Genomic DNA, 12347 nt, shown 5'->3' with positions numbered 1-12347 from the left:
CAAGATGATGCCTAAAAGTCTAGAACCCCCAGCAAGCATTTTCATTTAATTAGTGCAAATTTAAGGCTCTCGGAAGTGGAGGTCATGAAGAGCTGTCCTCGTGCCCACTCTACCCCGAGGGACCATGTGACTCCTGCTGACCGTCACTGACACCCGCCTTCAAACAGCTGTGGGTCCTTTCCTCGAAAAATGATGTCATCTCGGCACCTAGGAAGTTTTAAGCTCTGATTCATGATTCATGCCAGGAAGGGAGGCAGGTCACTTAAATAGCTTTTCTGCCTCTGTAGCTCATTGTCACTGTCCAGTTACTGGTCCCCTCTGCCTAGAGGCCATCCACGAGTGAGAGCCGGGAATTACACATCTCCAAGAAGGAATTTCCCATCTCCAAGAAGGAATTTCCCACCACAAATTTCTAAATAAGAATGAAATAAGCTGTGCTCAAATCAAAGGGTAAAAACAGCATAATTAATAGGCTGTCGTCCTGGTATTTCCCAAAAGGAAATGACCTACCTGGACTTGGATAAGGGACGCAATACGTGCTGAGTTCTTGCTTTTGTCTTACTATACCGATTCGGGCTCCAAGGGAGAAAATAAAAATGTAGCATAATTTTACTAAAGCCTACAAGCTTTAAAATTTTCCACTTTACGAAACTTAGAAACGACCTCCATTGTGTGACTGGAAGGTGTCTAAAAAATAATAGTAAGGGCAGTCGCTCAGCTCTAACTTCATACCCAATACTGTCCTAAGCGTTTTAGCCTCATGAAAGCCCCAAGGTCAGTGGTGTCAGCATCCTCATCTCGCAGAGGAGACTGAGACACAGAAGTTAAGGAGCTTTTCTCCAGGGCCCGTCAGCAGCGTGTCAAGACTGCAGCCCAGGCAGGCGGGCTCCCGGATTGCACGCAGCGCCACCCCGTACCGTGTGGCACGCGCGCGCTGCAGGGGCCCCTGCCACCCTCCCTGGGTCCTCGGTTCCCAGACTGTGTGCGAAGGAGCAAAGGAAACTGGCTCCCAGTATATTAATCATTACAAAGCAGGGGTAATAAACTGGTAGCCCGAGGCCAAATCTTGCCGGATATATATATTCCTGAGGTCAACGTAGTGTTTTAAAATAATTTGAATTTGAATCTATTTAGACAAAGCAGATCCTCTCTAGTTAGACAAAGTTCTCAGCACTGCTTCTAATGTTACCTACCTAGCCTTCTAAGCATTAGATCTATATTTATGGCATACACAGTTTATGCAGTATTACATAATACACACAAAGCATGTGAACTTGGATGTATATCGAAAACGGTTCTGAAGCCGGCAGTGTCTATCTGTTGTAGATTATTTAAGCCAAAAGTCGAAGTCGGTGGAATAATTGCTTTCTAATCTTGGCTAAGCCACTGATATGAAGTTGTAAGTAAGTCACTTTCCTTCTCTGTGCATCATTTCTATCATTTGCAAAACAGATGAAACGGTACCTATCACCTAGCCATCTTTCTTATTTTGAGGAAAAATAAGAAAACATGAGGAAAGCGTTGTTCATTTAATTAACAAATATATACTGTTTATGACGGTCAAGCCACTCTTACAGGTGCAAACGTACAGAGTTATCTAAAATACGATCCATCCATCGTAAGGTTGGTGAGAAAAGAAAAATAAATTTTAAAAGGTAATGAAGAGTTACAGGAATATTGATCCTTGTGAGGCAAAGTCAGGAGATTACGGGTCAATGAATTTGGTCTGAGCCTTGAATCTGGATAAGATTTGGCTGGATACAGAAAAGGAAAAGCATCCTGAACACAGCGGGGGAGCGGGACACCCTGTTTCCAGAAGAAGGTCATGTGAATATTTAACTATTACTTAAGTGCAGTTATTATGTTCCACGGGACGGCCTTTAATCCATTCGTGATCTGACTCATTCTCTGTTCCGGACTGGTAACCACCTGGCTTTTCACGGCTTCCTCGCAGGAGGAAGAGACACCGCCGGCCTGGGTGGCAAAGGGGGTCCTTACCGGCTGGACGCAGGCCACAAAGTGTACCAGGTCTCCCAGGCGGAGAAGGACGCGGTTCCCGAGGAGGTGAAGAGAGCCGCGAGGGAGATGGGCCAGAGGGCGTTTCAGCAGAGGTGAGCGGGGCCCACATCCAGCACGGTGCCGGCCGCTGAGCCGGAAAGCACAGCGGGCCCAGAAGGCCCAGGTGTGTGCGGTTCTCCACCTCCCACAGCAGCGTGGACCACGGACGGGAATCCAGAGCCGCCCCTTCCTAAAGGCACAACTGAGTGAACTTGAACATGGCCCCTCATTCTTTCCACTCGGGCTCTTTTAAACGTCTTGATTACGCATGCCGCTGTGGAAGGTGGAACACAGCACACCGGGAGGTAAAACCAAAGATATTTCTCTTAGAGAGAAATTGAACTTCGAATCACTCGCTCTCTCCACCTCTGTTCCTGGGCCACACAGGGGCTTCAGGTACCTCTACGTGGGTCCCTTCCTGCCCTCAGGGACTTCGTGGGTCAATGTGGAGAAAGGACTAGTGCACACACACACACACTCACACTCAGACACACCCCTGTTAGGTGCCGGAGTCCCCTGGCGTAGAGGCTGTGCAGGGAAGGGCAGGCCAAGGTTAGCTGTGCGGTGGGGCCTGAGCCCAGCTGGATCTGAGGATCCAGAAGAAATCTGGAAATCATATTCGAGGAGGAGGGCAAATCATTTTCGCCCTGGGGAGGGCAAACCCAGCAGCCCAGGCACTGGGCAGGGTGAGCATGGGTTCCATGGGCGACAGCCCTGCCTCTCTGGACTAAGGGGACCGGCTGGAACGGTGTGGTGTGGGCTTGACTGGGAGGCCGGGTCAGTGGGTGGAGGAGGCCTTGAAATCAGGCCGATGCCGGCCTGTGGCTTTCAGACAGTCCCGGACCGTCCTGCGTCACTTCGATGGGGACATTAACAGATGGGAAGCCACGTGACACATCAAGAGCCATCCACACGTGTTCTTCAGCTAACAGGGAAAAGTGCCCAAGGAGCGGCACCATGTCTCTTTGGGGACCGAGGGGCTCGGCAGTGGTTTGGGATGCGGGTTTGCGTCATCGCGCCCAATGGAAGGAGCTGGGTGCAGATCAGCAACGCGGGCTCGCATGCCCGAGGTCATCCCCCCACGGAGGGCATCTGTCCGTGCATCACACGCTGTGCTTACACGTCCTGCCAGGAAACGGCGCAGCACAGTGGGGACAGACGTGCGGGTTCTCCCCGCCAGCCACACCGCGCTCCGGCCGGCCGCCGGCTTCCCGACGACCCGGATCCACTCGTCTGTCCTCACCGTGCCTGCATTTGCCCTTCTGGAGATAAGCGACTGCCCCCTCTCCACTTCTCAGAGAGGGTCCGAGGATAGATAACCACTTTGGAATAAAAGCGTAAGGTGACAGGTAAACTGTGATGAAAAGCCTTGTGAGAATTAGAATATCGCTCTATACCTCAGATAAACGGTATCCATTTAGGAAAAGAACCAACTAGATATGCACCATGCTCCCCTCCCCAGCTAATGAGCTTCTATTGTGGCCACAACCAAAATCTCACAAGTTAATGTCCAGCCTCCATTTTTGAGTAAGTGGACACATGGATAGATGCTCTGCCACACTAGGAGTTCGCGGGGAGGCAGAAGTAGAGAGGAACATATAATGGACCTGTCCCCCCAAGTTCAAGAAGAAAACTCAGGCCCCACTCCTAGGCCGCACCCCCAGATAGTTTTGAAGCTAATCCAAGATATCCTATATTTTCATCATAAATATTTAAGGGTATATCTCTGAAAGATAAGAACTCTTTAAAAATGTACAAACTCACAACGCGATTATTATATTTTTTAAAAAGAAATAATTCTTCACTGTCATCCAACAGTCACTTCTAAAGAGCGGTGTTGCAACCCCAGGCGTGTGCAGATCAGAGCTCGCTCCTGTGAGGCTTGACAGCGCCCTGTGCCTTTCCTCCCAGTTCCCATCGGTCCCCCGCTCTGTGCGATCAGTCCCGCGAAGCCGTTTGCCTCCCCACGGACAATAAGCCCCTTGAGGGTGGAGCGCTTTGCTCCGTAACATGCCCCTGGCACCCACACCTAGCACCTGATGCATGGCGAACATTCATACCTGTCTGTGGCAAGAATAATGGACAGGTGCCTACAAGCGGTGGTGTCTCCCTCTCACACTGAATTCAGAGGCTGGCGAAAACCAGGTGACAGGCGGACCTCCCCATCCGCCTCGAGGGGTCCACCACGTGCCTCGAGCCCGAGACCACCGACGGGTTCTAGACAAGCGAGCGTTCAGTTAGCATCCATTCACGCCTGGACTTCGCCCAAGTACTGGTTCCGTATGTCGGATCGACTAATTCAGGAGGAGAAACAGGTAGACGAGCGCAAGGTGCGCGGGAAGCAGGACAGAAACAGGGAGCCGCGAACACGCTCGAGCTAGACGCCGAGGCGCTCTGCACACGCTTCAGGCGCGTTTGAGGCGGGCACATTCTGGAAACCGCGCCCACGGCCGCCGGCAGCACCAGTCAGCCTTCCGCCGTGGATCTCAGCTCGCGTTCGTTTTCCTCCTAGCTGATCCCAAATTACAGTATTTAAGTCTGACCTATACGAAAAAGTAAAATGAGAACTAAAATTCCCAGACTCTTACGTAACAGTAAACACACCCTTTTAAGAACAGACTGCAGCCCCCAAGTGCAGAGAGCCGCGCAGACGACGAGGCTGTGAGGCAGCTGCGCCCAGCAGCCTGGACCCGGGTCCCGCAGCAGAAAGTCCATCTGCGGCTGGTTTTGTGGGCTCGAGAGTGTCGGCCCTGGGAAGCTCGCCCGCGTCAGAGGCTACAGTTCCCTATTTTCTCTCCCCATTCCCTTTCAGAATGGGTTATCACTTCTGAACACCTTGTAGCTGATCTTTCTGAAAGCTGACACAGCCCCGAATATGAGTTCCAGATTTCTTCATAATTAGAACAACATGTGGTGTTTTTTGAGTGCAGCTCAGTCGTGCCAGAGGTAGCTCTGTAACTAGAGCTAATTCTGATCTGTCTACAAAGACCATTCTGCTCGAGATGACTTACCAGTTGCCCGGCTCCATGTGTGTGTGTGTGTGTGTGTGCACCTGTCCTACCTGTCTGTCTGTCTGTCTATGTCCTCCTGCTAAAGACAATCTATGTCTACTTTTTTTTTTAATCTCCCTTCTTTGGAAAAGAGCATATTGACCTGCTAGGTATGAAGGGGGTAGGTAGCATATCCCATGATATTCACAGTGCCCAGCTTCTGTCAGCCTTGATACTTGAGACATAACTTAATCTAATGAAAATTTATAGAGAGGCTTTAAGAGATTGCCAAGACTAAACACAAGAGATATTGTTCAGTGGTCAAGTCCTATCCACACATTCGTTTTTGATCTTCAGGACAGAGAATAAATTTAGAAGGCACCTTGGCATGTCACCTCAGGAAACAACCATTCAGATATTATTTGCCTGTCAGGTATTTACCTTTTAATAGTCAGTATTTTCAAAGGCTGTGCGACAGCACCATTGAATGTCGCTGTGTGTCAGGCATCGTAATGCAGATTCAGAGAAAAAAATAAGACGCGTTCCTTTCTCCCAAAGGAAAAGAAGAGAATATTGGAGTGCTACACATGCAGTAAACGTATTTTTCATTGAATTTTTGATTCAGTTATACTCACGTATATACACATACACACGTGCATTTGTGCGTACCACGTCTCAGTGTCTTAAAGCGTATTTCTTATTATGGAAAATAAAGTTTGAAAACATTATGATCGAGGGAAACAAACATATCTATTAAAGCGATCACGTGTATAGGTTCTATAGTAGATATCTGTTGAAGACATGTGAAAGGGAATGATTATCAGAGAGATTGAGCAGGACTGTGGGAGGTGGCCTTCGAGCTGGGTCTTGAAACCTGAGCTGGCGGTAGCTAACCCAGCCGGGTGGCATGGCAGGGGTTGCCCACCGCCCCATGAGAGTCTGTGCCTAACTTTATGTGATGCCGGTGAGTACGCTGCCCTGTGCTGGACGGATTCTTTCCAGTGCTTGGCCTGCCAGGGCGGAATAGAGACCATTCATTCTCATTTCAGCCCAAGGTGATAATAATATACTCTAGATAAGAGTCTCAGCTATACACCTGGACCCATACCTCCGACAATCCACGCATGCATAGCGCGTATACACACACATGCAGCAGCTTAGAAGACCAGACTGTGGTCAGGCTTTTGAGATCTGTGTTAGTTATTCCCTGTCCCAGTATCAACGCCCTTTACATTTATAGAAATTTATAGAAATGCGTGATGACATTAGTGTTATAAATATGACACTGTAAAACCCAAGGTAGGTTCACTCAGCGAATGAACCTTCTATATATGATTAGTTTAAGATGCTGCATTTTAAATGATTCTGAGTGTCTTATTTTTATTTCAGTCATTCATTCCAATTTATTTTTGAGCACCTATTATATGCTAGGTACATGCTGGGCACTGTACGTATACAGATGAGAAAGACTCAGTCCTTAACCTAAAGCAGCGTAGAGCCTGCCTGGCGAGACAGGAAGCTGTAGCACAGGTAGTTAGTGCCCTTCTAGAGATAAGCGTGAAATGATAGGGAGCGTAGAAGGCAGACCTCAGGAATCAGAGCAGGCTTCCTAGAGGAGGTGGTCATTGACTTGAGTCTTGAAGAGTAAGAGGGACTTAGCAGGCAAAGAGGCAGGGAGGGGACATCCCCGTGTAGGGGAGAAGCCTGCGCGAGAGCCCCGAGGTACAGCCACACAATGTGTTTTGGGGGTCTTGAGTACACTGGCGGGGGCCACGGCAGACACAAACGACGAAAAACGATCAAAGGGAGCACCATACTGGGAAGAGGGAATTTCAAAGCCACGATGATATTAAAACACAGTCAGCGATTTCAGAAAACCCTTGTACTTTACATAGCAACACATTAAATTACATTCTTTGGGCCTGGAGTATTATCTTGGTCAAGAAATACATATCCTTGGTCTTAAAAAGCAACCCATGGGGACTCTTCTAGGAAGCTGCCACACGAACTGACCAGCTGCCAACTTCGAGATGCATCTTTGGGGTACAGCAGCGGCGCAAGAGCCAGTCGCGCACGTGTCTTTCTAACTCAGTGCTCAGCGAACCCTCGATCAGCAACTTGAACTCCATCACGGCGGGGTATTGACTCCACAGAAATCAGCAAACACTACCCGTCAGGGCTTCCTTTTCCAGTCCCTCAATGGTTAATGGCACCTCATTAACCGTTTACCAGCGCGCTCCTGGGCATCCCCTCCTTTGCAAGGTATCCCCTGGCTGGAGATACGACCCTGCCTTTTCTCCTCAGAGGCAACCTGGCTTGCCAAGGTGTTTGCTGCAGTTCTAGCAGCAGGTGAAGGGGACTGAAAGACCCACACGTGCATGATTTCAGCTGTCCTCTCTTTTGCCCCCTTCGATTTCAGGCTAAAGGAGATCCAAATGAGTGAATACGATGCCCGTACCTATGAAAGGTTCTCAGGTGCTGTTCGAAGACAGGTGCATGCCCTCCGAATCATCCTGGATAATTTACAGGTAATCCTCCCACTGATGGACCAAGAAAACAATCTGGGTCCAAAGCTGGACCCATCCCAAAACTACAGGAGAAAGTTATCCGAACCCTAATCAGCCAGCCAGAAAAATTAATCAGTGGCCAACTGTGGATCACTTTGTGGCTTTCTTAGTTGAGTTCTCCAAGGAAAAATATTTTACCTCACCGTTCCTCCTGGCCAGGAAGCAGTAATTGGACTAGCAACCCTGGAAGACACCATACATCCCGATTCCCCACATGTAAAATCTGTGAGCCACCCACCACCACTAGAAATTCACGAATAGAATCCTCTTCCTAGAAACCATTCTGCTGTCACTGACTCTGGAGAGCCTGAGGAGCGTTTGGGGTCATCCAGCCTGTGTGTCGTCTGTGCCCCATCTTCTCCTTCTCCTGCCCTCCCCCAGACCCTACATTGCCTACCCTTTTACAGTTTCGTAGACTGGTTGTCTTCAAACCAGTTAGTATTGCTATTGCCCCTAAAAATATCGATTAAGATGTTTTTAATATTTCCTGAGCAAAGACTTATTATTTGGAGATGTTACATTTGAAATCGTGTTCTGGCCAATTTGCAGAGGTAACTAAGGAAGGCCCAGGTATTCTGTAAAATTGCAAATGATAAAGATTATTTTGCAGAGAGAGAGGGGTGCGGGGGGAGCGCGCGCAGCCTTGTTCCAGGGGAGACGGGTCGGGGGTCGCAGCCAGGCTGTGACGTGCTCCTCCACTCCGCTCTGGAATCTTCAGTGTCCTTTCCACGAAGCTTTTGTTTGATTACCTTCAGTGATAACCGCTTCCTCTTTGGTTCTTGTTTGGAATCGTTCTTTGGGGGCGGAGGGAGCTTTTTGTTATTTGCTAAGTGTTAGGAGTAAGAAGTACTGTGATGCAGTTTTAATCAACAATCTTAACCCGGCACTCTGAGAAAGCCTCATTTTAAAAACCTCTAAACCACATCAGGAAATTAGGAAAAGTTCTGTCATTTCTAAGGGGAAAGATCTTTATAATGATAAACTAAATTCCTACTTTCACATTCTGGGGACTATAAAAATTAAGTCATGTGCTCCTTTTACAAAATCCACATACAGTTATTTAGAATAAAACAGCATAAGATTTCATATCAACTGGGCGAACAATGTAAACGTGAACAGTTGAATGGTTAGATTTTCTTCTGTAGTCACTCACTTAACAGGTGCTCGTTGCTGTGAGCACTGAGGGCAGCTGCTGGGTGGGCTCTGAGCTCCACGGCAAGACGACAGATGAATGAAGCCGAAATGAGTGCTCGTGGGAGACGAGGGTCATGGGAGACAGTGCTCGTAAGAAGACTGAAGAATGAGAATGGTTCGGTCATTCATTCCTAAGTTCTTGATGCACACCAGCCATTAGGGATAGAAAAGTCAAGCGTAGTCCCGCCCCTCAAGGAAGGGACTCGAGAAAGGCAAACCAGCAAGCAGTGTCCCGGGTTCTGCAGAGAAGGGCGCGCACGAAGGAGGAGGGGCTTCGCGGAGGGCGTCATGCGCGACTTCACTCTCGAAAGATGCTAGGGCTTTTCCCAGGTGCTCGAGGAGTCAGGACATTCCAGACGTAGGATACGGCGTGTACAGGCGCAGGCTGTTCAGAGTGACCAAGGCGAGCACCTCCGCGTGGGAGGCGATGGACAGGGAGGAGGCTGGCAGAGTGGCAGGGACCAGATCACAAACAGCCCCGGAGGCCGCGAGGACATGCAAACAACACCACGTGTTCCCAGTGGACACACAGGCCATTAGAGGATTCGCAGCACCAGAACGGGTACGAGAATACATGTTAGAATCCTCATCCGGTATTAATGAATGTCTTGATTGGTATTTACTGGGCACCATGCTATAGTTACTTTTACAAACATCATCACATTTAAGCCTCAGATCAACCCTTTTAAATGAATGGTTAGATTTACAAGATCAGCCGAAGGAAGAAAAGTAAGACCTCCCTCTCCGACTGCGGCTTCTTCCAGTAGGACACAGAGCGAGACTCAAATGAGACTGAGCTCTCAGGAATGACCGTCGTGCTAAACGCCACGGCGATGGGACCGGTATTGGGAAAGTGTCAGCTTTCGAAGAGAGACATGAAAGAAAACTGGGAAAGAAAAGAACAAATAAGATTAAATAGATGGGGAACAAGAAGTTGGCACTTATAAAAAAAATCTATAAAGGGATTGGGGTTAATAACTTTCTACATAGCCTCAAATAGAGTAAGTATTTCAGGAAGGTTTTTAGTCCTTTCTTCCCTAGAAATCTGAAAAAGAAAAATGTGGCTTAAATAATACTGAGAGTTTTAAGATATAAGAAAGGGAACGAAGTGATTTAATCCTCGCGAGAGTACCTGAAAGGGATGAAGAACTTCCATCTCTACAAATTTTTGCACATAAAACCAGCATTGCAATCACAGCAAGCATTTATCGAGCAATTCCCACGGGCCAGGCCTTACCCATCAGCATCGTCGTCCAGATCTCCGTCGTCATCGTCGTCGTCATCGACGCTTAGTGGCTGACAGTGCCAGCTCTGGAGCCAGACAGCCTGGGTTCTGCAGAATGGAAATGACAGAGAATCGGGCAGTTAGGAAGATTAACTCAGACGACACACATCGGCTGTTTAAAACAGGGCCTCTCATGCGGCATTCTCTGCAGAAGAGTTAGCTTCATCATTCCCCTCACTGCGTTTGCTAGTGTTCATCAGCCGGGGCCGCGCACCAGGCACCCAGACCAGCACTTTACCTTCATTGTGCTACGTAACCCTTAAAATACCAGTAAGTCTTCTCTCCGTACAGTAGATAAGGGAACTGAAACATATAAGTTGTCTTAATTCTCACAATCTCATGAAATATATTTTGTTCCTGCTTTATAATAAGGGAACTGAAGATTAGAAAGATGGCATAACTTATCCTGGGCAAGGTGGCTTGTCAGACCAAAGCTCAGATCCTTATGATCTGCTAGGTCTCCGTTGTCTTCCAACTCTACAATTCAATAAAAAGTATAATTCTTGCAAAGACCCATAAAACATTTTACGGCATTATCTAGATTCCAACAGCGTCATCAGGAATTTTTATTTTTACTTTTAATCCACAGGGGTGTTATGCTCAGGTGGGCCATCTAGTCTTCAGTTTACAGAGATGGCGCAAGTTAAAAACACAGCTGGTCAGGATGGACAGGGCCTCGTGTGGAATATGAGCCTTCAGACCGTCGCCACAGTGAGGTTCGGATTTGGTCCCCACTCGCCATCTTCTGCCAGTCCTGTGCGTCTCCGATTAACGAGTAACTTCCAGCTGTTTTGAGGCAGCTGCATCGTCCTGGTAACCATGGGCATCTCCTTGGTGAACAGCACAAAGTCTGGCCAGGAACTAGCAGATCATCACTTGAGGTGACTTACCAAAGCACAGCTTCAGGCCCACGCATTGATCCCGGGGTAGCTGGACTGAGATTTGAGGAACAGGAAATGGTGCCGCGAGCGCCTCTGTGGTAGCACATGTCACGTCATTCGCAAGCTCCCACCAGTGACCTCCCTTCGCTTCATGATCGGATTCTGTATGACGGGCGTCGTATCCCGGTTATGGGCCTTTTATGAATCTGAAGCAAGAATTTTCTCATTGGAAAAGTAGAGTCTATATAATAACTTCAGTTATACTTGGTTCAGAATCTGAATCTCTGATCCCAGCATGCCCTGGCAGAAGAAAATATTCATTCCTACAAAAAAGCCGCTGATTTTAATCATACCTTCTCTCCAGTGTTTTTCAGATCTGCAATCAGTCATTTCAGCCTCGGGCTAAACCAAATTAGCCTTCCTCTGATTGCTTTGGCTAACACGATAGCTCCACGAACCGACAATTATTTCTTTTCTTTTTTTTCCTTGAGTGCTTCAAAATGAGCTCGTCTTCAGATAAAAGGTGTTTTTGAACACTACCGTGTGACACACACTGTGCTTGGCAGTGAGGGCGCAGAGACCTCCCGAAGGTGATAGTCTCGAGGGGCGGCGGGGGACAGACACCTGAGGGCATCGTTTCAGTTTACATGGGGGGTGGCAGAGGGACACACAGAATGCAGGGGACGTCCAGGGAGAAGGCAGTCTAATATCGATTTTGAAGGAAAGGCTTTATGAGCTGAGGCTGGACAGACACACGAGTATCAACCAGACAGAGAAGGGTGAAAACAGTTCCCCAGTGGACGCAGCACAGACAAAGGCACGACACTAGTCCCAGGTGGGACCTGAGAGCCCCTCTCACGTGTGACCCTCAAATAAGGACTTGAGGCTGAGAGGCCGGCAGGTGCCAGGCGAAGACCTTCACCTTGATTCTGAGCACTTTGCCCATCCGTAAAGAATGAAAAGCATTTCCCCCTTTCTTGAATATTCTGCCTCAGGGGTCTCGCCTTCAGCCACTAACCTAGGGAAGCAGACACATGTCGCGCTGTAGCAGAAGACACAGACTGGCGACTGCCACAGAAAGGTTTTAAAGAAAGTGCTCTGCTTACGTAGACAGATGTGCAGACGAGTTCAAAGCGGGACGGTTAGGGGAAAACTCACAGAGGAAGCGTCGTTTGATCCGGACCGTGAAGGGCGAGCTCGGTTGCGATTGGTGACCGTTCTCAGGACGAAGGTGGAGGGATGCTCCTAAGCAGAGCCTGTCCGTCCCTCTGTGGAGAGGGGCCAGGTTTCTTTCGATTGATCATGGACCAGTACTTTAATAAAATAAAGTAGAAATGAATTGCTGGAAAAAAAGGATATAAAAATAACATAC

General features: G+C 48.4%; 1 protein-coding gene across 5 annotated transcripts in view; it reads left to right on the top strand.

Annotated features, from left to right (window-relative positions):
* Positions 1-12347, top strand: part of VWA8 (von Willebrand factor A domain containing 8) — a 265675-nt gene that overhangs the window by 219150 nt on the left and 34178 nt on the right. For 4 of the 5 annotated variants that reach the window (XM_039877207.1, XM_039877209.1, XM_039877206.1 and 1 more), the window contains exons 39-40: positions 1955-2111; positions 7468-7576. In XM_039877207.1, the coding sequence (XP_039733141.1) occupies positions 1955-2111; positions 7468-7576 (266 nt within the window). Of the gene's footprint in view, positions 1-1954; positions 2112-7467; positions 7577-10683; positions 11118-12347 lie in introns of those variants that run through there. The other variant, XM_039877210.1, reaches the window with a different exon arrangement.

Source organism: Pteropus medius, unplaced genomic scaffold (genome assembly GCF_902729225.1).
Source record: "Pteropus medius unplaced genomic scaffold, Ma_sr-lr_union100, whole genome shotgun sequence".
In the NCBI taxonomy this organism is placed as follows: Eukaryota; Metazoa; Chordata; class Mammalia; order Chiroptera; family Pteropodidae; genus Pteropus; species Pteropus medius.
This window is presented reverse-complemented; position numbering and strand designations above follow the sequence as displayed.